This window comes from Diabrotica undecimpunctata, chromosome 4, assembly GCF_040954645.1.
Source record: "Diabrotica undecimpunctata isolate CICGRU chromosome 4, icDiaUnde3, whole genome shotgun sequence".
Lineage (NCBI taxonomy): Eukaryota > Metazoa > Arthropoda > Insecta > Coleoptera > Chrysomelidae > Diabrotica > Diabrotica undecimpunctata.
In genome coordinates this window covers 51,500,752-51,525,989 of record NC_092806.1, presented here as the reverse complement: position 1 = coordinate 51,525,989, position 25,238 = coordinate 51,500,752, and the positions used below count along the sequence as shown (strand labels likewise).

The 25,238-nt window shown below is 34.6% G+C and overlaps 1 protein-coding gene across 3 annotated transcripts in view; it reads left to right on the top strand.

Moving 5' to 3' along the window:
• LOC140439508 (prion-like-(Q/N-rich) domain-bearing protein 25) overlaps positions 1 to 23,626 on the top strand; it is a 34,957-nt gene extending 11,331 nt beyond the window's left edge. For 2 of the 3 annotated variants that reach the window (XM_072529471.1, XM_072529470.1), the window contains exons 2-5: positions 4,419 to 4,574; positions 10,972 to 11,112; positions 20,971 to 21,234; positions 23,135 to 23,626. In XM_072529471.1, the coding sequence (XP_072385572.1) occupies positions 4,419 to 4,574; positions 10,972 to 11,112; positions 20,971 to 21,234; positions 23,135 to 23,472 (899 nt within the window). In that variant the 3' untranslated portion in view covers positions 23,473 to 23,626. The remainder of the gene's footprint in view (positions 1 to 4,418; positions 4,575 to 10,971; positions 11,113 to 20,970; positions 21,235 to 23,134) is intronic. The other variant, XM_072529472.1, reaches the window with a different exon arrangement.
• The last annotated feature ends 1,612 nt before the right edge of the window (positions 23,627 to 25,238 follow it).

The window sequence follows — 25,238 nt, the reverse complement described above, 5'->3', positions numbered from 1 at the left end:
ATATGAGAAAAATTTGGCAGACCTATAACCAAGTACATGACTGTGCAGTTTACATTTTACTGAGAACGATTACTTTCCAAATAAGTGTTGATTAAAATATTATTTATATTTTAATATATTTATATCTAATTTACTTTATAGTAACACCTGAAACTAAATTGAGAAGACTGAAAAATGCCGTTCCATCAGCTAAATTGCCCCAAAGGTCTCATGAAGTTATTACTAGAAAACGTAAGGCGTAATTTACAAAATATAACGTGGCCAGCTCCAAAAACTGCCTCACCCTCAACTAAAGATCTCTGCCGATCTTGACCACAAAAATAATTGAGATAATGTAAATTTTACTTTCCGTGTTTCAGACATACTGTAAAAAAACAATTTCATTTTATTTTTATTCAGGTTTTGGAGTCAATTACCGCATGTATAAACACAAATCACAAACAAATAAACTTTGAGGAACGTACTCCAACTTTTACTTTGGCAAAACACACGTGTAAATGATTTATATTAAACGTTTTATAGCTTCGAGATCAAATGACAAAATGATTTGTTTTCCCGAAGTTATCGTCCATTTTTGAAATCTTGAGCGCCCCCTGTCGGAATTGGCTATCGCTAATTACGTCTTAAGTATCTACCATGAGAAAGAAGAGCTAAACATATTTATTATGTTAGGTTATGTTAACCTAACTCTATGTGGAGTCATATGTCGCCATGTTACCTAATCCAACGGTAACTTTAACATCATAAGTATTTATAAGATATAATGTCTAACAAATGTAACTAATTATTTGTTAACGGGTTTTTACCCATATATTTAGTGGCTACATTCATGTACTCCTAGTAAGTATTAACCACACTTTTCTTTAACCTTGGTCAAAATTTTAACTTCATGTTCTTTTTAATTAAGTGGTTACATATTTTCTAGGACACCGATGATGAAATGATGTATTCCGAAAACGTTCTGTCTAACACAGCCCGTTTGGGTTTTTAAATATATACCCTTTACAAAGGATTTTAATAAATTTTTTAATATATGGTATACAACCAAATACAGGAACGTAGATTCCTTGTGGATTCTAACCTAATTTGTTTGGTTAGGAATTTTCTACCTCGAGTACAGTTTTGATGTGATAATTCATTGCAAGACAGTTTCATTTAGATTTTTTTACTTATTTTTGGTGTTGGTGCTTATAGTGTGGTTTCCTGTTATCTTATTCAGTCGAGTATTTTTTAACTTATATAGTCATACTGAAAAATGTATTTTGTGGGCGAGGAAGTATATTTAAAACAAAACCATTTGGTAAACTTTAAGATTTATAAGTTTTGCATGTTTTTGTACTTGAAATATGAATAATAAAGATATATTCACCTATATTTACTTTTATTTACATAAATCATCATAAGTGTGTATAGTATGTACACAATATGTATATATAGTATGTACTAGGTACGTATTTTCAGTACGTACTAGGTATGTACCATAAATTGGAAAATGTACGTATTAAGTACGTACTTCGTACAGTAAAGTACGTACATTGTACATACTTTATGTCCCATCAGTACGTACTTAGTTTGTCTTATGTACGTACTTGTGCTTACTGGGAAGTTCTTCATTTGTGGTAATTTCTGGTGTTTTCGGTTCTACCGTCGTTTTAGGTAGTCAATCCATGTATCCTTTTCTATATGTTTTGGTTCTATTAGTTCCATTACCTTCGTTGTTTGACCTCCTATAAAGCGCCATATTTCCTTTTGCAGACCATAAAAATCATGTTTATTCATTTATTTTTCTTATAAGTGCATGTGTTTCATTTCTTATTGTCTTGTAATTATGGTATACTTCTTGTGTTTTAGTTGACATGTATTTCAGCCAAGCTTGTGTCCTCTATGTCCTCTAATTGTCCTCTAATTGAAAAGTAATGGATTATTTTGGCAAATCTGCCTGTATCTGCCAATAAGAGCAAAAACCGGATCATCGTATAGTGTATAGTTCTTATTTTATCCAGGACAGTTATTGCTAAACAAAAATACTTGTACGTTGTCCGGTAAAAAAGTTTCAAAATAATGGGATAACATGGAACAAACTTTATTATCCCCTTTATTGGATTGGCCTTCATGATAAACGTACAACATAGATTCCTTGGTTTTAACATTTTTTATACCGAAGCAGTTCACCCATAGTTGACACAAATAAAATATCTCTTGTATCGGTATAATGGGCAGAGGAATATTTTGCATAAAATCGAACTGAGCTCTCTCGATTTTCACAAATATCTCTCACAAAAGTTATCTGGTGAAATTTCTTGGGCTTTCTTTTATGAGTGGCTAGTTCGGCTTCTGCGGTACGTTTGCCATGTGCCCCTAGGGACTGGCTCTTGATTTTTGTAAACAATTCTTCGCACATACTACAGGTAACAATTTGGGATCTACCAAAACGCAAAGAAAACTGTTTTTTATAATATTTTGCATAGTATTTATACTTAACATCCACATTTGGATGTTTTTCTTTAAAAAGACTGCATGGTTTTGACATCTAGCCGTGCATCAATGTACTCCATTTTTTTACTTGCATGGTGTGTCTGTTTTCTGGGAAATCACAAAATAAAATCATAAATAAGCTTATGAACTTCAGGGGATTTGGTATTCCATTTCGAGTGTTGCCCTGGGCAATCACGGGGGTCAAAGACTTAAGAAGCAAGCTGCAAATTCGTCTTACACGACCTCCTGATATCCCATAAATTGAAGTAAAAGCCTTTTTACAGAAATAGGTTTAATTCTTTGTAAGTAAGTATATTTAAAAAACCCTTAGAAGGACTACATTAAAATAAACGTTTTCAAAATAATACTTCCATCATCAGGTTAAAAGCAGGTTAACATGCAGGAGCCACCAAAATATTAGGGTAAAACCCTTTACATAAGTTAAAGTTACCAAAAAATGTACATATTGTTGTTAAAAATGAAGGGTGTTTAAGATTATATCAGATTTAACTTCAGGCAACATATAACCATGTCTCACGTGAGTACCAGCGTTCGGAGGTTGCCAGCTGAAGTCCGTTTGAAGAGGTCTGCCCTCCGGACGCTGATACTCACGTGAGACATGGTTATATGTTGCCTGAAGTCAAATCTAATATAATCTTAAACATCCTTCACTTTTAACAACAATATGTACATTTTTGGGTAACTTTAACTTATGTAAAGGGTTCTACCCTAATATTTTGGTGGCTCAGGCATGTTAACCTGCTTTTAACCTGATGATGGAATTATTATTCCGAAAACGTTTGTTATTTTAATGTAGCCCTTCTAAGGATTTTTTAAATATACCTACTTACAAAGAATTAAACCTCTTTTTGTGATACATGGTATACAGCCAGCTGCAGGAATTTAATTTTCTTGTGGATTTTCCTTTTTACAGACTTTTCGGTCTTGTTTTGGTTTGGAACATGATAGGTGAATTGAAATTCTTTTAACACTGCTCCTTCTTTTCGAGCGGGGTATCTCTGAACTGACGCCTTTTTGATATTTTGGTGCAATAATATATCTTACTCCTTTTAGGTGGAAAAGTTGTTTAGTGTGTTAACACAAAAAGCCAATTCTTCTTCAGAATATGTTTGAAAACATTTTGCTCTGCATCTAAAAAAAACAATTTTTAAAGGATGGTAAAATTTCTGGCACACTAGAATACAAAATGTGTTTGTTGCTAGTAATTCCTGTGTATAGCTATTAATATTACAAAAAACGCCGATTTTTATACTTGGAACAAGTGTTCATTGAACTTACACTAAGGTTATATTTTTAAAATTTTCAGAACAGGAACCTTAATGACAATATTACATTACTAAGTTTGTGTAATAGAACTGCGGGAAAAAATATGGTTTTCTTAATGAAATATTAATAATTATGAAAACTATAAAAATTTACCTATTGTTAATATAAACGGCAATAAAAAAACCTTTGTTAAACCTATATAACAGCATAAATTATTACTTTCTTGCATTTAGGTCCTTTAGCTCTAGCGGGTACATTATTTTCTTTATAGTTAGTATGTTGTAAACCCTTAACTTTGGCATTACGTACAACATTCCTTTTGTATTTATGTGTATTGTTTTTGCGCAGACCTTCAATTTTCGTTGTAGAGTATTTCGACAGATTCTGTACAGACTGGTGTTGTTTTTGCACAAAACGTGAGTTTATCTTAGAGAAGTCAATTCCGCTCAAAAAGTTTTACACATTTTTTGAAATGATCGATTCAATTGTATTTCATATATAATTATTGGATCTATTGTAGTATCTGTTGCATTTATTAATATTAGTATCTACTGATATGATAGAAGTATCTCAATATCCTATTAATAATATTTTATATTAACTTTACGCATTTTCAAATCTAATGTTAGTTTCAATAAACTATTTGTCTATTTCAGATAGTTATACAAAATGCAGAGTCGATGCAGATTGTGCTAAAACTAGCGACCACGCCTTTTGTTACGGTAACGATGCAGACAAAGATGGATACTGTAGATGCAAAGAAAATTTCGAGATGGTTAGCAGAAATAAAACATATTTCTCTTGTTTGGGACGTAAGTAGTATAAACAGTAAAGCTTTATATCAAAATAATTCTTAAATTCGCAATTCAAGTTTGCTTAGCATTTAGTCAAATTACGACAATGATGTTTTAGCGGAGTATAACACTCTGCGGATAGACGGAATCGATTGAGCTCGATCTTAGAATTCGGTACTTAATTTTTTTTAATTACTGAAGAAATCTATTTCAAATAATACCTTATATCTTATCTTCTACCTTATACCTTAGGACCTTTTCACAATGTCCAATATCTCTTTACGAATACCTGTTTTTACTTTTCACAAAAAATAGAAAATTACAATTAACGACGGCCGGACCTTTTTGGCCATTTTAAAATTTTAGACCCCTTTAAAGATTTAGTAAATATTCCTGGTAATAACAGTTTGTTTGAAAACTTTCAAATGTTACTTGGAATTTTCTACCTGTTTCTTTAATTTATACATTTTAATTGAAAAACATTATTGAGAACTGTGTTAGCAAATGCTTTTATTGTTAACAAATATTTAATTCTGCTGTTTGTCAAATAATAGGAATTCATGTAAGCTAGAATCACTTCTAGAAATATCTGAAATGTCGCTTTGATTGTAATTTAAAAGTCTTAATGACGAACTTCCCAATGTTGACGTTTCCAGGTTGATGTACACGGGATGTGTACTTGGTGGAGGTTGAAGTGCTTGTACTTTTATTTTATGTAATACGTGATGAATATTCATTTCGGCTTCTACTGCCATCGAAGATGGTAATTTTTTAAGCGTAGCTGTCACATATTCACCAAATATATCAAATCTGTCCTTAGTAGGTGCCGTTTTTGTTCTGGTCGAAATATAGTCGAGTTTATCCAATACTTGAGTGATTGCCGACATTTTTCGTTTATAGCCTCCCGATATCTGTTTTGGCATAGCAGCAGATGATGTTGGTTTTGCCATAGCAGTAGATGATGGAGTCTTTTCAGGCGGTTTTTGTTGGGTATCTTCGCTAAGTTGATCACAATTTTCAGTGGCTTGAGATGTTTCAGTATTATCATTTTGAATTTGAGATTCTATTTGACATTCTTCCTGTTTATTTTGACGTGGACTATTCTGCAAAGAAAGAAAGACCATTCTAAAGTTTTTTTATATTCCAAACACTGAGGAAGAATGGCGAGTTATAGAACATGGTTTTAATACAAGATGGAATTTTCCAAGATGTGTAGGTGCCATAGACGGCAAACATATAGATATACAAGCTCCACCAAATAGTGAATCTGATTATTTCAATTATAAAAACCACTTTAGTATAATATTGTTAGCTGAAATTGATCATGATTATTGCTTCCATTATATTGATATGGGGTCAAAAGAAAGAGCATCTGATGGTGGCGTATTTAGCAATAGTTCCTTGAAGCATGTCATCGAAAACGATTTATTGTCGCTTCCAGAAGGTACTGTATTTGTTGCGGACGAAGCTTTCCCTCTTTTTTCATATATTGTGAAACCATATAGCAGAAGAAATTTAACTTTAGAACAGAAAATATGTAATTTTACAGTTTTCCTGTGTTTACAGGAAACCTATTCACTTGACATTAGTAAAAGCAACTAAGTTGGTGAAAGCTACTTGCGTCTTACACAACTGGCTTCGTAAAACGTCGAAAAACTGTATTCTTTCCAAATTGGTTGACCAAGAAAATCTGGAGAATTTTACTACAACACAAGGGAGCTGGCGAAATGATGTTAATCAAGGTCTACGTGACATAACAAGTTTACGTCCTTCCTGTCCTTCAAATAAAGCTATACAAGTACGTGAAAATTACTGTGCATATTTTAATGGAAATGGGGCTATCCCGTGGCAGAACCAAATGATAAAATAGCATAAAATATTGTTAGCGATTCAGTTATAAATAAATAATATTTAAAATATTATTTACTATTTCTAAATTTGATTCCGTTGGTCTTGACCGCACAAAAAGATGAAGACAATTGTGTAAAATAATAAACCACGGCACTTTCGTTTTATAAACTTCATCTCCTGCCATACCAGATCTTTTAGATGATTCTATTTTTTCAAGTTCTTGGTAATACGTAGAACGAAGATTTTTATTTTATTGGTCACATCTTTTGTGGTTCTGAATTTGTCTCCCATTTCTTTTAATGCGACGTCACGAGCATCTCTATCTTTATATGTTTTTAATGTTGTATTCCACAAACATGGATAAGTGCTATATAATTCAACAAATTTTACATTATCATCTTCAGTAAAACGCGACATACTGTTTGTACAATATTTTTAGGTTATGAATGCTGGTTATACTTACGAAACCTTGTACTCGCATTCGAGCAACTAACCAACACGTCGGTTTTTCTTACTGGCGTGCGTGTACGAATTCGTTTACTAGCATTCCAGCAACTCAGCTGTTTACATTCGTTAAAACTCGTATGCCAGTTTAACTCGAATTAGAGTTCGAAATAATGTCAACGCAGCTTTATGGATCGTAAAAACCTTTAAGCATAGCTAAGCCACAGTATATTGCTAAACAATTATTTTAAGCATTAAACTGTGGCTGAGCTTTAGCGTATTTTACAAGAAGATAGTTTTAGTGAGGTGGGTGATCTTAGTGACATCGCCAATCACATGAACGTCGAAAAGGATCAACATAAACTTGAAAATTGTTCCTTGATATAAGTGAAGTAAGCGATCAGAAGACGATGAATATCGAATTGAATCCGCCCAGTTTCACTAACTTACCTCTTACTTTAGAGGTAACATAATGGTTTACAAAAAAAAAGAATAATATGTAAAAGAAATAAGAATAAGACTTACTCACAATCTATTTAATTCTACCACCAACGACCGGTCTCGCATACTGCAATTTGCTATGCATCTTCAGGTCTTACGGTACATGATAAATTAAATGCTGAAATTACAAAAACCCGCATTAGGGTGCTGTCTGGTAAAGAAATACAGCAATTATGCCAATATTATATGTCCGTGATTATTAAATATGACTTAAATTGATTAAAGTAGACAAAGTAAAATTAGGTGACACAAAATAATCTTCTTCTTCTTTTGGCATCATAACCCTGGATTTAACATAAGGACATAACCCTTTGCCTGTCTGGCTATGTCCTTCCATTCAGATCTCTCTTGTGCCCTTCTTCTCCATTGTCTTATGTTCATTGTTTTCAGGTCGTCTTCCACGTCATCCAACTATCTCATTCTGGGCCTTCCTTTTTTTCGCCTTCCTATGGGCTTCCATTGTAACATTTTCTTTGTTGTTTTTGCTTCGTTTTGTCTCTGCACATGTCCCAGCCATGACAGTCTTTGACTTTTCACAAATCTTACAATGTCATAACCTTCATTTAACTCATTAACCTCGTCGTTTCTCCTGATTTTCCATGTGCCATCTTCCTCTTGTACCGGGCCATATACTTTCCTCAGTATTTTTCTCTCGAATGTCCTGAGTTGGGCTTCATCTTTTTTCTTCATTACCCAAGTTTCACATCCATAGGTTACTACGGGTCTAATCAGTGTTCTGTAGATAGTCATTTTGGTTCTTTTGTCTAATAATTTCGATGTCATCAATCTTTTATTAGCATAGTATGTACGATTCCCGCTGGAAATACGTGCAATAATTTCGCTACTTACGGAGTTCTTCTGATTGATTTCTGTGCCGAGATATATAAAGGCATCCACTCGTTCGATAGTACAGTTGTCTATTGTGATATTATTTTCTAGACACAAAATAATCTAGTAAAATGAAATTAAAGTAGTCAATAACCAATAAATACTACTTACATGCCGGTAACCATAATGAATGAAGAATGGACCAACAACCAGGAGATTGGAGCACGCATCGGAAAGGTAGATCCACCTTCAATCGGATGGGGGCCTTCTTCAAGAGTCACATCCTCTCTCTTGATATAAAAGTAAGAATGCTGCGATGCTACATCTTCTCTGTTTTTTTTATGGTGTTGAATCGTGGACCTTGAACGAAGATATGTGCAGAAAACTGGAAGCATTTGAGATGTGGCTATATCGGAAAATGCTTAAGATCCCGTGGACTGACCGAGTCACAGATCAGGAGGTCCTCAGAAGAATGAATAATAACCGAGAGGTACTGACCACCATCAAATCTCGAAAGTTACAGTTCTTTGGACATATTATGCGAAATGAATCCAGATATGCTCTCCTTCAAGCCATCCTGCAAGGAAAAATATTTAGAACATTAGAACATCTTGGTTAAGAAACCTCAGAATCTGGTTCAATACAACATCTTTTTCATCAGCTTTTCTGCGCTACTGCAGATAAGATAAAGATTGCCATGATGATCGCCAACATTCGTAATGGATAGGCACATCAAGAAGAAGACATGCCGGTAAAAAAATTTTTATTTAGTGATTTAGAAAACATAGTTCAAACTATCCTTGTTAGCCGGTGATGGCTGATCATCGGTTTTATTGTAACTATTTAACAATTAGAGGGGAAGTTCTTGAGGGGAGAGATACTAACAAATAAAATAGGAAGTAGGTATTGTAGATGCATAGCAAATTGTAGTATGCGAAACCGGTCGTTGGTGGTAGAATTAAATAGATTGTCAGTAAGTCTTATTCTTATTTTTTGTACCTATTTGAAATGGACTAACACAGGCAACATATTCAAAATTACGAATAAATTTGGAGTTCATTGCCTACTTCAGTTTCTAGGGGTAGACTGAGAAGTCAAAATATTCTAAAACAATCTGAAGGACCTTTTTAAAAAAAAAGGAAATTCAATTTATTGAGATAAATGGGTGCAAAAATTATGCATCATATAACTATCGTGATGATCGACCGATTTTTTATCAATATAATCATAAGTAGAGAAGCTTTGGTCGACTCCAAACTATGCCTTCAACCTTGCCGGCCCCGCGTCGATTTTCTCCAGCTTCTTACATCTAGCAAATTTTGCGCGTCCGCTGCCACTTCATTTTCCCACCTTTTCCGTAGCCTTCCTTTTGATCTTTCAAATTATGAATGTTTTTTTTGGAAAACACTTTTTTAAAAAGCATAAACACTCAAAATAAACTTTTATTTACGCTAGCAAAGCTTTTAGTTACAATTTAAAATATAATATTCAGACTGAAAAAAGTGGGTTTAGAATGTTTAAATTATAATAAGTTGTTGACTTGTTGAATTTGATGATGTTTTAGTATGTCGCAATTGATATTGCAAGGTTACATCATGTTCGGTGCTGATAGGCAGTAACTTATTAAATTCGCGTAATCGAATATACTGGATTCTAGCGGTCATTGTACTATAACTTGCGCCCTACATTTTACTATCTAGGGCTTTTTTCGGCAATCTTTCGGTCTCAATTCTCGCTGCATGACCAGCCCATCGAAGTTCCTGAAGACTAACGAATTATGAAATCGGTGTCTCTTTAAACAGTAGTAGAGTTCATGGTTAGACCTGGATCTCCATACTCCGTTTTCATTAATAGGTGCAAATATCTTCCTCGGGACTTTTGTTTCAAATAATTACAGCTTTCCTTTTTTTAGTTTCTGTCATCGACGCAGAATATAGGAGAAAGAATAGATAAGCTGACAAACAGGAACCTGGCCTGACTGTTTCGAGATCTAGAAGCCTTATTTCAGAGAAGCTTATATTCCTGAAAGGGCCTTGAACCTCAATGAGCAATTGGTCACGTTCCGAGGTCTTGTGAAAATCAAAAATACATTCCATCGAAACCTGAAAAGCACAGGAAAAAATGACTTAGTTATGTTTGGAAAACTGAAATATATTAGGGTAAAGACGAATTGGGAATTACGATAAAATAGACGAATCTTGTGGAGTCAAACAAGGTAGAAGAGTTGTTACAAGTTTTGTAACAGAGATTGTCAACAGTGGCAGAAATATTACATGCGATAAGTACTTTACAAGACTCAACTTGGTTAAAAAACTGCTATAACAAAAACTAATCAATACTGGAAAAATAAGAAATAGTAATGAAGACTACATCCATAGCTCACTGTTGCCAAAGGACGCAATTATAAATGACAATGTCATCGTTACGTCCAATGAAACGAAAGCTTTGGTATTTAAATTAATTCACGTCTGCTATGGGGGTGGTATAAATATGAATGTTAGCTTGTAGATTTAAACATTTGCTTACTACCACTGCTTTTGTTTTATAGGTGTTGATTAAAATGAAGACCAAATAAGATAAATAAAGTAAGGTTCATAAAAATAGAAACACGAAATACAAGTAGTCAACATCTACAAAACATTAGGGGGAAGCTATGTTCAGAGGGGAACTGAGAATGAAGGTTATAATCTAAGATATATTTAATGATACCCGTTATCAGGTTATTGTTTATTGAAAATATTTTTATGTCTTACAGCATTTTTACTTCTAACAGATACAAAATTATTTTTAGCCGCCGGATTAGGAGAAAAATGTGAAAAAAATATGCAGTGTCAAATTGTATTAAGTGAAAACTCAGAATGTGCAAATTCGGCGTGTCGCTGTAAAAACGGAGCTCACCTTTATAAAGACGGAAGATGTTATGTCTCAGTGTGTAAGTACTTTTTTTTACTTAATATTTAATTTTATATATGACTTAGTTAAATAACTAAATTAATTTTCTGTCAGTTTATAGTAGTTTTAATAATAAAGTTTTAGTAATAAACGAACTATCTGGTCGTTTTACAATGACATTATCTTTCCCCATTTCTCCAAAGGGCACTAGATGGCACCTGATATTTTTCATTAAATATCTAAGATCGCACCGCCATGTAAAAATAATTTGCAACTTTCTACTTTAAATAAAGAATAAAATCATGTGTTTAAATTCAAATATGGTTGTATAAATTAATCAATACATTTGTCCTCCCTGTATTCCTACGATCCCTATAAGTACCGCCATCGGGCTCGTGGAATGCGTCCCTTTGAAAGAGAAGAGCACCAGTCGTTGAAAAGAAAAGACGCAACCCGGCACGTGAACCCATGCACGCATATTGAATTGATTTCGTTCGTTGTTTTGTAGTGCAAACCCTGGTAATTAGACCCAGCGGTAAGTTTTTACCTAGTTTTACCTAAACCTATAAATTGTCTTTGATTGTTTATTGCAACCATTTAAATTTTAATAATTATTTGCATTTATGAGGAAAAGTCCATTTTTCTCGCCAGAGTTATCGAAGGAATAGTTCTGTTAATTAAGTACTATTAATTTGTAATAGTACATTTGTTTGTTAATACCCCACATTGGCCTATCTAGCCGGATTTGAACTCATTTATTGAAAAAATATTTTTTGTTATATTTAAATTTGAATGGTTGGTTTCGTCTCGTCGTATTTTTTATCGTTTTGAGGGTTCTTATCTTAAGTTTGCGTCTCTTGTCGTAGCTCGAGAATAATTTATGACCTTTTTGTAAAGTCGACCATATGGGACTTTTTAGAAGGGAATTATCGTCGTTTTAATAAAGTATCGAATTACAAATCGGTAATTTCGGGGTTTTAGACCACATTTTTGTACATTTTCGTTTGTATAAATATTATTGGAACTTGTTAAAAATTTAAAATGGAAAAACTTGAAGAAAAGAATAGGAAGCTCAAATTTTTAAGAAAAACTGCTTTAAATGATATTCAGTTAATTTTCGATTTAGGTTTTAAGGCCCTTTCAGACGTTTCTATTCGCCCTTTATTTAAAATTAGACTGGAAGAATTAGATTCGATTCGCGAAGAGTTCTTAAAACATCACACTAATATTATTAGTAATATTCTTTCTGTACCAGACGCGGATACGAGGGTTGAAGAAAATGTTCGGGAATTATTTTTGGAACAATTTTATAAAATAAAACTATTTAGTGCGGAATTATTTGAGCCACAATTTGAAACTCCAGAACCATTTAGATCGGTAGTAGTTCCACAATCAAATATTCGCTTGCCTAAAATAGAGCTGCCTAAATTTAAGGGTGATTTTAAGGAGTTTAGTTCGTTTTTAGACTTATATAATTCGGTTGTACATAATAACGCAGGCCTAGCAGACGTAGAAAAGTTTAAGTATTTGAAAGGATGTTTAGAAGGGACTCCACTTAGTTTGATTCGTAATTTGTCAATAAATAGCGATAATTATCAAATTGCTTACGATCTAATTGTTAAACGCTACACAAATGTTCGTCGTTGTGCGACCGCGCATTGGGATGCGATCTTGGGCGTACAGAAAATATCGGTAGTTAATTCGAAAAATCTGGCTAAATTAGTAGATACGTTTTTAGAAAATTTAGCCGCATTGAAAACATTAGGTCTTCCGACAGAACATTGGGATTTTATTATGTTTAATTTACTTTTGTCGAAATTAGACGCGGATTCAGTAAAGTTATTTGAGTTAGAAAATAAATCGAATAAAATCCCGTCATTTCAAAAATTGGTAGAGTTTATTGAAACTCAGTACATTGCTTACGATAATTTGAATAGTAGCGTAAGTGAATCTAAGAAATCATCGCAGGCCCCAACTTATATGGAGCCAAAGTGTAATTATAAACATTCTAATGTGTCAAGGCATAATAGTAGTTCATCCTTTGTTACAAATTCGTCGTCAATATGTTGTGCTTTATGTAAACAAAGTCATTTTCTAAACCAATGCTCGTTATTTTTGAAAAAATCTCCAAAAGAAAGATACCAATTTTGTAAAGAATCTTCCTCGTGTTTTAGGTGTCTTAATCAGGCTAATCATTCTGTCAAGTCGTGTCCAAAGGCCTTTAAATGTAGTAAATGTAATAGTCACCTTCATAATAGTTTGTTGCACTTTGATAGACATCGTTGCAATAGTCAGTCGTCCACAGAAAATACTAATAATTCAGGGGCATCGGGAGTCGAACAAAATTCGCCTGAAATATCACATTGTGCTGCTAGTTTTGTAGGGAAGAAAAACGAAACAAAAAAGGAAATCTTGCTCGGTACTGTTTTAGTTCACGCGATTGATAGTAAGGGGTGTAAACAGCCCTTGAGATGTCTTCTAGATTCAGGTTCAATGAGTTCGTTCATTAGTCGCAAAGCTGCCAGTAGATTAGGCTGGCCTAAAACTCCTTGTTCATTTGAAGTTAACGGACTCAATTCGATGCAAACGAAACTGAATCAAGGTCAAATAAGTTTTTCTATCCAACCTCGTCATCAGGAGTCACCGGTGTTTCACTTGGAGGCTATTATTACAGATCGGGTTTGCTCGGATTTGCCGAGCACCAAAATTGACATATCGACGTGGAATTATATTAAAAATTTAAAGTTAGCCGATCCCGAATTTAACTGTAGTCAATCTATAGATTTGTTAATTGGTTGTAGCATATTTTCGAAGGTGTTGTTAGAAGGTAAAATTGAAGGTAAAGCGGGACAACCAAATGCCCTAAATACCGTTTTTGGTTATATTTTGTTAGGACCTACTAGCACACCTAACCTTTCGTCGACTTCGCTTGTTTGTCTTTCAAATATTGAAGACCCACTAGATTCTTCGTTAACGAAATTTTGGGAACTGGAAAACGTACCGGAAAAGCCAGTTTCAGAACCAGTAGACGTTCTGTGTGAGAACATTTATCTGGAAACGCATAATCGGGACGTCTCGGGTAAATATGTTGTGTCTTTGCCTTTTCGTGAATCGCCGCCTTGTTTGCAAGATACCTATGATATTGCTTTAAATAGATTGCTATCATTAGAACGACGCTTATCTTGTCAACCAAGTTTGAAAAAAGAATATTCTTTTCATATGCAGGAGTATCTTGATTTAGGTCATATGCAGTTAGTCCCTAATGCCGAAAAGAAAATGGGAAAGTATTATATTCCACATCATTGCGTTGTGAAACCAGATAGTGTTTCAAGTAAAATTCGAGTTGTATATAATGCGTCTCAGAAAAGTCCCAGTCGCGGTAAATCTTTAAACGACTATTTACTGGTCGGTCCTAAGCTGCAACAGAACATAGTCTCGCTGTTGTTGAATTTTAGACTTAATCGTTTTGCGCTGTGTGCGGACATTCGTCAGATGTATCGTAATATTTTAGTCGCTCCTGAACACACGGATTATCAACGCGTGTTATGGAGATTTTCTAGCGCTGAGGAAATTCGGGAATATCGTTTATTAACTGTTACTTTTGGAATAGTATCTTCGCCGTATCTCGCTTTAAGAACTCTCCAACAATTAGCATTAGACGAAGGCTCTCGTTTTCCTAAAGCCGTCTCGCTTATTCGTCATGCTTCGTATATTGATGATTTTGTTTTTGGTGCTTCGACTCTCGAAGAAGCACAAACTTTAGTTGACGAATTAGTCGCTTTGTTAAAGTTAGGAGGCTTTGAGTTACGGAAATGGTGTTCGAATGAACCCAAATTGTTGTCGCAGTTTCCTGAATCCCATATTAATCCTCACTCCATTAATTTTGATCCAGAAGCAAATGGTCCTTCATTAAAAATCCTTGGTTTGAAGTGGATTGCACAGTCCGACGTCTTTCAATTTTCAGTCAAATTGCAAGACGTCCCTTGTACCAAAAGATCGTTTTTGTCCGAATTAGCTCGAATTTATGATCCTTGTGGTTACTTAACACCTATTACCTTTTTTATTAAACATTTAATCCAACAACTTTGGGCAACCGGTCTTAAATGGGATGATCGCCCTTCTTCGGAAATAATTAGTGTATGGGAGCAATATAAGAGCGAACTATCTCTTATTTCACAGTTCAAAATTCCTCGTTTTTTGAATATTTCCTCATGTCCCATCTTAGAGCTTCATGGATTTGCCGATGCTAGTGAAAAGGGATATGCTTGTGTCGTTTATATTCGTAGTATTGATATTCGTAACCTAGTTCAAGTTAATTTACTGTGTGCCAAATAGAAAGTAGCTCCTATAAAACAGATTACTATACCTCGATTAGAATTGTTAGCTGCTGTTCATTTGGTAAAACTTATGTCGTTTGTGTTAGAGTCGTGGAAGCATATAATATTTCAAAATGTGTATGCTTGGTTAGATTCTCAAATCGTATTGCACTGGATTAAAAGCTCCCACTCGAGATTCAAAACTTTCGTCGCAAATCGCATTTCGTATATCCAGTCCCATAGTCAAAATTATCCTTGGCATTATATCGAATCTCGAAATAATGCAGCCGATGCGCCTTCGCGAGGCATGCTACCGGCCGCTTTTCTATCAAAATTAGACTGGTTAACAGGTCCTTCGTTTTTGTATAATATTCCATTAATTTTTCCAGAGGTTCCTCCCTCATTGCAGGAAAAATCCTCTTTGGAAGAGATAAAGAAAGCTTTAGTGTTTGTTTCCACTCGTGAGGAACATTTTTTGTCTTGTTTGTTAAAAAATAAATCGTCTTTTACCTCGATCCAAAGAATTTTGGCTTTTATGTTGCGATTCGCGCACAACTCTCGTTATAAAAGGTCGAAACGGTCAGGACCCTTGACTTTCGTAGAATTAGAAGACTCATTGATTATTCTTGTCAGATTTACACAAGAAAAGTATTTTGAAGAACATCTTCAATCAAATTCTTTTCCAAAACCATTTCGTAAGTTGGGAGTATTTTTAGATGATAGTACTCAGTGTTTAAGAGTAGGTGGTCGTCTATCTCAGTCTTCGTTATCGTATGAAGCAAAACACCCGTTTTTGTTACCAAAAAAATCTCGCCTTACTACTCTTCTAGTTCGTCATTATCATGAGAAGTATTTACATGCTGGATTTAAGAGTACTCAGTTTTTGGTTAGTCAAAGGTTTTGGATAATGTCTTCTAAACAAGCCGTTAATTCGGTATTGTCCAAATGTATTAGATGTTGGAAACAATCTCCTAAAAACTTACAACCCCCTATGGGTAATTTGCCTAAATTTCGTCTCGGTGCCATTAAACCCTTTTCGATTTGTGGATTAGATTATGGTGGACCGTTTTCGATAACCATGTCTCGTTACAGGGGAGTTAGAACTCAAAAGCCCTATTTGTGTCTATTTGTATGTTGCGCTACAAAGGCTTTAAATCTTGAAGTAGCTAGTGATTTGACCTCGGAAGCTTTTTTGGCCGCTTTACAACGTTTTTATTAATTTTGTTTTGTTCGGCTTTTGTCAATATAACCGCGACGAAACCACCATTTTAATTTTAATTTTTTTATTGTAGTTTAAGTTTTGAATATTTGTGTAAGATTTGTATAGGAATTGTTTGTATTAATTATCGTTTTAGTTGTTTAAGTAATGATAGTATTTGGAATTCGTTTTGTTTTTTAAAGACCTTATGGCCTTTAAAGGGGGGAGAATGTTTAAATTCAAATATGGTTGTATAAATTAATCAATACATTTGTCCTCCCTGTATTCCTACGATCCCTATAAGTACCGCCATCGGGCTCGTGGAATGCGTCCCTTTGAAAGAGAAGAGCACCAGTCGTTGAAAAGAAAAGACGCAACCCGGCACGTGAACCCATGCACGCATATTGAATTGATTTCGTTCGTTGTTTTGTAGTGCAAACCCTGGTAATTAGACCCAGCGGTAAGTTTTTACCTAGTTTTACCTAAACCTATAAATTGTCTTTGATTGTTTATTGCAACCATTTAAATTTTAATAATTATTTGCATTTATGAGGAAAAGTCCATTTTTCTCGCCAGAGTTATCGAAGGAATAGTTCTGTTAATTAAGTACTATTAATTTGTAATAGTACATTTGTTTGTTAATACCCCACATCATGTGTACATAATATGCGAAAAGGAATATTCACATCCCTTCAAACTTGACATTCTATGACACGTGTTTCGCTATTTTTAGTTCTTCAGATAGAGATCTTAAAAAGTTACATCGAGATTACATTTTTGAGAGGACGCAATTTTATTTTTTTTTATGTGTGAGGGTGGTTAGTATAAGTTTATGTTTAAGTTTGTGAAGTTGCCACCATTGTCCTCGGTCCGCCCTCTTGGAAAAAGAGGGGCAAAGGTTTTCGCGCTGTATCTCGTACATTTGCAACCCTACAGAAAATTATATAAAACATTATTTGTAGCAAATTAAGTTTTTGAACAAATTTTCTTACTGGTTTACAAGATACAGCTCGAAAACATTTTCCACACCTTATTACATGATGGCGCGTATTCAAGAACCCGGGTAATTTCGGAACGCTGTAAAATCCAGATAATTAATGAAATTAAACAAATTTTTAGTGAAAATTATTTTATGAAAAACCCTCTACTATATTGCTCCAATGTCATTATATTGCAAAATTATCAAAAAAAAGGCACAAAAGAAAATTTGTTCCAAAATTTTTAGTTATTGTTCTACTTTTTTTTTTTCATTTTACGATTAAAATTAATAAAAATAAAGTTGTAGACAATTTAAATTGTTTAAAATAATATCTGATACAATTTTTTGTAGGATTGCTAGTTTACGAGATACAGCGCGTAAACAGCCTTCCAAGGCGAGGAAAGCGACAAGATTTCTTTAGTCATCTCAAGGTCTTTGGCAACACATTGGGCTAGAGAGACGTTATGCGGAACACTAAAAAGATCCTACTGAACTTCGGTGGTCAAGCCGAATGTATCACTCTTTCTCTTTGCATAATTTGACATAAATTCATTAAAGCTTGGTTGCCGGTCATCTTTGATCTCATGTTGAAGAGTTCGTGCTTCTTCTGTTTCATTTGAGCCAGCAAGGTTCAAGGTGATATCTGAACTACTTTTGGTTTACCTTTCAGTAACCTCTTAATTCGGTATATTACGCCATTCATCCTCTTTTTAATTTCATACGGACCTTCCCATTGCAGTTTAGGAGAGAAGCCTCGACGACGTTGTGGATTATAAAACCAAACAAGATCTCCTACTTCAAAACTTTCATTTTTGCATCGAGAATCATATTGATCTTTTATTCTGCCACTGGCCAACTGGATGTGTTGTCGGGCAAGTTCATTAATGTTGTTTATTCTTAACTTAAGGCGGTCGACATATTCTTCGCTTGCAACATGTTCTTCGGAAGGTATGTAGCCAAACTTTAGGTCGCAGGGCAAACGAACTTGCGACCTAACATCAGGCAGGTTGGAGTCTGGCCTGTAGTTTCATTCACGGCCGAGCGGTAGGCCATTAGGAATAAATGAATGTGCTGGTCCCAATCTCCTTGATGTTCTGATACAACTTTGGACAGGTGTTTACCCATCGTTCGGTTCATCCTCTCGACCATTCTATCTGATTGAGGATGCAGGAGTGTCATTCTGGTCTTATTAACACCAATCAATTTACAAACGTTTTGGAAGAGGGTTGACTCAAAGTTTCGCCCTTGGTTAGAGTGGATCTGCAAGGGAACACCAAATCGGCTGAAGAATTCTTTAATAAGTGCCTCTGCAACGGTAAGAGTTTCTTGATTTGGTATCGCATAGGCCTCGGTCCATTTCGTAAAATAATTCATGGCTACCAGGATATTTGTATTTCCATCATTCGTTTCTGGAAATGGACCTGCAATGTCGAATGCTACTCTTTCTATAGGACTACCAACATTGTACTGTTTTATGAGTGCCCTCTTTGTACCAACTGGACAATTACTGGTTGCACACAGTTCACATTTCAAGCACCATCTTCTTACATCATCTTTACAGTTCACCCAATAGAAACGTTCTCGTACCTTTTGCAGAGTCTTTGTAATCCCAAAGTGTCCACCAGATGCGCCGTCATGCACGTCTTGACTGAACATCAACATTTGAATGACTTTTTCCAGTCCAGTGTTCGATCTGTTCTAGCTTTCTAACTGTTGTATTATTTACTTGCAATTCACGGCGAATGTGACCTACGTCGCCGCCATTCTAACATCTGGGTTCGCGTTTCTTCGGCATCGTGTTACGAACTACTTTCCATACGATTTCCTCCAGACGCTTATCGTTTTGTTCGTCGCTCTCTTCAGAGGTTCGTACTCGATAGTAGTGGCTTTTAAATTTCTTCCAATATGTTGTCTGGTGTCTCCGGATAAGCCAGAAGACCTATGCGAGCAACATCTGCTTCAAACTCTTGCAAATAAATTTTTACTTGTTCGTTGAATTATACTTCTTAGTTGTGCTTTGTAGACTTGTTGTAGATGGTCGTAACAATTGTCTAGTTGAGTGAACAAGGTTTGGTAACATTTTTCTTGACCCTTAGGAATCGATCTTAGGATATCCGCAGCATCACCTCGTTAAACAGCATTCAAGGAAAAAGCCTTTTCTTGTTCTGTCCAATGATTGGCTATCGCAATAGCTTCATATTTTTTAAGGTATTTGGACCAAGAAGACTTCCCATCAAATGGTGGCAATTTGAATCTCATATTATGTGTCGTTTCATCTCTCGGTGGTTCTTCTTTTACTACAGGATCTAAAACTACTACATTGGCTGGTAGTAGAACTTTTGTATTGGTTATCATGCTCTCTAACTGTTGGATCTTCTCTTCTACCTTATCGAATGTTCTAGAAACTTCTTCAAATTTCTCATTGTTCTGACTACATACTTTGTCGAGCCTTCTTGAAACATATTCGAATTTCAAATCATTTTGTCTAGCTGCTTATTTAATAATTTGAGACGTTTCATCGATTTTTTTAAACATTCCCAAATTTATCACCATTTTTTCTAAAAATTTCTTCGAAATTTTGAGAAATATTTTTTATTTTCGATAGAACTGCTTCTTCTACTGACTGAAACTGGAACGTCACTGGGTCATCTCCATTTTTGTTGAGAACATCCTTTAGTCGTTTTTAAAGGATCTTCTTGGAGTCTTCATCGCGTTCTAGTTGCTCATGCAACTGTTTTACTGAAAGTTCTACTAGCAGCATCTTTGATCAGGCACACACGACTTTATAAATACTCTTTCTTATGAACATCACTAACAAACTACACGGATTTTCCCGACGAACGATGCTTTTAAAAAAATCAAAAGTCTTTTTTAAAAGTCACTGTTGAATTTATTTTTAAATAAATAAATTATATCACACCGTAACACCACTGTAGCGTTTGGTCAATAAAATGAGCAGTTCTAATTTATGTAAATATATTTATTTATAAGTTTACAGTACGATAATATCTTATCCAACTCACTAAACTAATATCAGCGCAGCTTATATATACAAGTTATTATGTACTAGAATAATCTGAAATAGTCCACCTCTATTTTTGCTTGTATTAACGCCTCAGTCTAACAGCCGGTCGATACATCAGGAACATTATCGTACACACATCCTCATCTTGAGAGATAAAACCGTTATATGGGGTACGTCGAAATAAGCTTGTTCGTTTTAGTATAGTTAATACTAAGTTAACTTTCTACTGTACTTATAATTTCTTACTAAGGTTTAAAAATAGTCTAAACTTTTTAAGCTAATATAGTTTTAACTATAATAATAAAAAAAAATTATAAATATATCTTTTTTTCATAACTTTTTGGTGTCAATGGTGATATTAATTCATTCTTTGTTTTTAGTACTAGGAGACTTTTGTAGAGGCGATCCCAATTGCTGGTTAGCCTCAAACCAATTTGGTAACTGCGTATATGGAAAATGTACTTGCAAATTTGACAACGAAGTACCAGGAACAGACAGAATGAGCTGTGTAAACGGTAAAAAGATAGGAGAACAGTGCGATAGTGACAACCAGTGCTCTCTAACCGAAAATACCCAATGTAAAACAGTTTGTCGATGCTCTACTGGTTTTGTTTTGTCACGTGACCAGACCAGGTGTCTAAAGGGTGAGTATTATTATATCTACTCTAATAATGGAGTATATATAATATAATATAAGTAATTTTATAGCAGTGATCATTTCCCATCCTTTTTCTAGTTACGTAATAATGCTTTAAAAACGTGAATTAATGAATAATAATTAGTAAACAAGGCTAGAACTTTTTATTGCTATATTTATTTCTAACTTTTGCAAAACTTTTAATTGCAATGCTCTGTACATACAATTGTTTGCCATTATTGGGTCACAACCTGGTCACAACCATCGCCTGACACAACCTGATCAATGTAATACACAAAGTAATGTTATTTCTCAATGTAATTCCTCATTATCATTCTGGCTTCACAACCCTGCGTGGGTCCTAGTCTCCTCAAGAATTTTTCTCTAGTCGTCCCTATCCATCGCCTTCCTCCGCCATGCATGTATCCCCATATTTCTTATGTTTTCATCGATGTTATCAAGGAACCTTGTTCTGGGTCGTCCTCTTTTTCTCTGACCAATGAGTCTATCAAGGAGCGTTTTCCTAGCAGGGTCATTTTGTTCCATCCGCATTACATGCCCTATTCACCTCAGACGTCCTATCTTAATATGTTTTACAATATATGGTTTCTTGCATATTCTATAAAGTTCGAAGTTGTATCGTCTTCTCTACACTCCATTGTCATTCACTGCTCCATAGATTCGCCTTAGTACTTTTCTTTAGGAACAACCTAACATGTTTTCATTAAATAGGTAAAAAGAAATAAGAATAAGACTTACAATCAATTTGTTCTACCACCAACGACCGGTTTCGCACACTATAATTTTGCTATGCATCTTCAGACCCTAAGGTACATGGTAAACTAAATGCTGAAATTATAAAAACCCTTATTGGGGTACTGTCTGGTAAAGACTAAACAGCAATTATGCCAATATTATTTGTGTGTGGTTGTTAATCCGGCGTCACCCAGGTGAGGTCTAATGGTACCCCCAACACATTTAGAACTAGCATAATTCTATGGTTAATACCCGGATGTTTTATTGGTTGCCTAGAGCTTTCTAAAACATGTTGCCGTTTGGTATTCTGAACCAATTTCAGTTGTAAGTTGATCGTCAAAGTGAGTACAGTGTTCTGCAATCCGATTAGACCCCACCTGGGTGACGAAGACACAATTTTAATTCGCAAGGTATAAACTTTTTTCTCTAGAATGGATTACGAAAAAGAACAAGCCAAACTATTGGCACTTTGGCAGGAACTCGAAGATGATGAGTACGAAATTATGGACTCGGACGATAAAAACGTAATCGATCACATAAGTAATCAGTCTGATGGTGAACAAAATAAAGAAATTGAGGAACTAGAAGTATTGGAAAACTATACATTTCACACGAATATAGTTCCTTTGTGTACTCATAGCATTTTTCTGTGAATTCACATCTCTAGGGCCTTTAGCCCATTTATAGCGGCTACTTTCAAAGTCCAGATTCTTCTCTGTAGCTTTAAATTGATTTATCATTGCAGAAGGGGGATTTGGCTTGAATAAACGTTGAACGAGCCAACGTTGAACTTCCCAAATATTTTTAAAATTACTAAATTTTACAAGTTTGCATTTATTCACATTTATATTCAAACAAATGTTCCTTGCTGCTTCGTTGACACAGTTCAGCAGATGCTTGAATTCTTATAAATTATTTATTAGTTTACTTTTATCCAACAATCTTGGTTTTCTGGAATTTTCTAAAAATTTGATCAGAATAGAAATTAAAGCAGAAAGAATATATAAAGGTGACAGAACGTATTCCTGTTTCATTCGGTGGTCTATTTGGTATTTTGTACCTGTATACCTAGTTGCCAACTCTTACATTTTCCCTTTGTCTCCCATATAAACTTTTTTATTACTCGTATAACTTTTTTGTTTTTGTTGCAGCTGCTACAAGATTCAATGACGTTTGCCTTGAAAATGATCAGTGCTCAGCTAGTCTTCAAGGAAGCATTTGCCTCAGTAATAACTGTACATGCGATAGTGGTTTTCATAGCATTGACTTAAAATGTGTGCGAACTGCAACTTTCGGTGGTCCGTGCTCGCACAGCGAGGAATGTGTTCGGGATTCCTCCCATTTAGAACTAATACATTGTAATAATGGAGAGTGTCGGTGTAAACCTGGTATTGTTAATGAGACGTTAGGGTGTATTAATAGATCAAATTTTATAATACAAAATAGTTTTGTTGTTATTTCACTAGTTTTAATTTTAAAATTTTTGTGATTTAAATAGTAAAATTTGTTTTTAAAATGTTGTGTTTTTGGTTATCGTTAATGTATTTTGCGAATTAGGTAATTAGTTTTACCATATTATTACCACAACTGTTCGGTAATTTTTGCTCGTGTACCTTTTTAAATACAATAAGTTTCCACTACTATTTTTTCTTATTATTTGTTATTTATCTGTGTAAATAAGGTGGGTATTTCTTATATTTTCCCTTCGTCACCTCCCCTGGTTCACTATAAATATTGAAAATGTTTCACTCACTCAATGAATATATACATATATATATATATATATATATATATATATATATATATATATATATATATATATATATATATAATAACCAAGTTTTTTGAAGCCAGGGGCCTACAAAGCCTGTAGCGCTCTAAAGATTTCCGCGGAGATTAATACCATTACAAGAATTAATAATAGACTAATAAACTCAACAAGGGTTGAACCTAGTCTAGCTTTTGACATTCTCTCTGATATCTTCTTCGGGGCCTCCGAGGTCTTAGTCTCCCGAGCCCTCAGACACTACTACCCTGATCACTAATCAATGCACTACTGCTACTGCGGACTGCGGATGGTTCATTTATACCGTTAATACCATTAATCTTAGCTTAAGGTTTAATTGTACTAATCGCGGAAATCTTTTGGAACATGTTATTCGCCCTACGGATAGGAATTTTACCAGCTCACTAAATCATATAGCAACCTGCTGCTGCCTAAGGATAGTCTTCTTTGTGATTTAACATTCCTTATAGTCTGCCGAGAATATAAAGTCATTCCTGAATATCTAAAGCACAAACACCATACTTTTTCTTCTATCTACAAATTCTTAGAAAGACCAGTTTTTCTCCGTGAAGCTATTCACTCCATTAGACGAAAACTAGACATCATAAATATCAATATCTTCAACATCTGGTTATCTATTTATTCTTTCAATGTATATTATATATTATGGGACAGCTTCGACCTTATTAACACACAGACAGCCCTAAACACTTTCGAATCTAAGACTGAAACTCAGAAACGCAAATTACCGCATCTAATAGCCGAACAAATTCCAAAACCAAAAACTTTCAAACCCACTACAGTGGTTCACAACTTTTCTGATACTACTATTTCGACCATTTTCACTCAAGCTTTAGCAAAAGGCTTTAATTACTCTGTTACCCCAACTCATATTCCAATTATGTTAGCATCCGAAGATGCTAACATAACTAGAGAAGACATCGCTTGAGTTTTTAGAAACTCAAAGCCTCCTACTCCGAACATTAGCCGATCCAAGAAAAAAGCCTGAAAGCACTTCAATCAAGTCGAAATCTAGTAATTCTTCCCGTATCATCATCGCATCATCAATAAAACCTCTTTTTCTGTTATAAACCAATCTCTAATTCCTCGTGGAAAGTCTTTCAGAACATATGGCCTACACAAAATTCACAAACCCGATATTCCTCTACGTCGCATTGTCAGTGCATACAATTGTCGTACACAACTATTGGCCAAGTACCTACTTGGAAAAAACTGTACAACCTCTCGTCGAAAATTCTTTTTTCTTCGTCAAAAATTTGTTTCTTACGCTTCTTAAACAATACCCTATCTTATCGTCAGATATTCTAGTAACTTTCGATATCGTTTCACTCTTTACAAACGTTTCACTCTTTCCTCCTGTAGACGAAACTCTAAACATTCTGAAAACTAAATACAGTATCCAGTAAGACCACTTATCTCTCATTAAATATTGTATGCCCAACACTTAT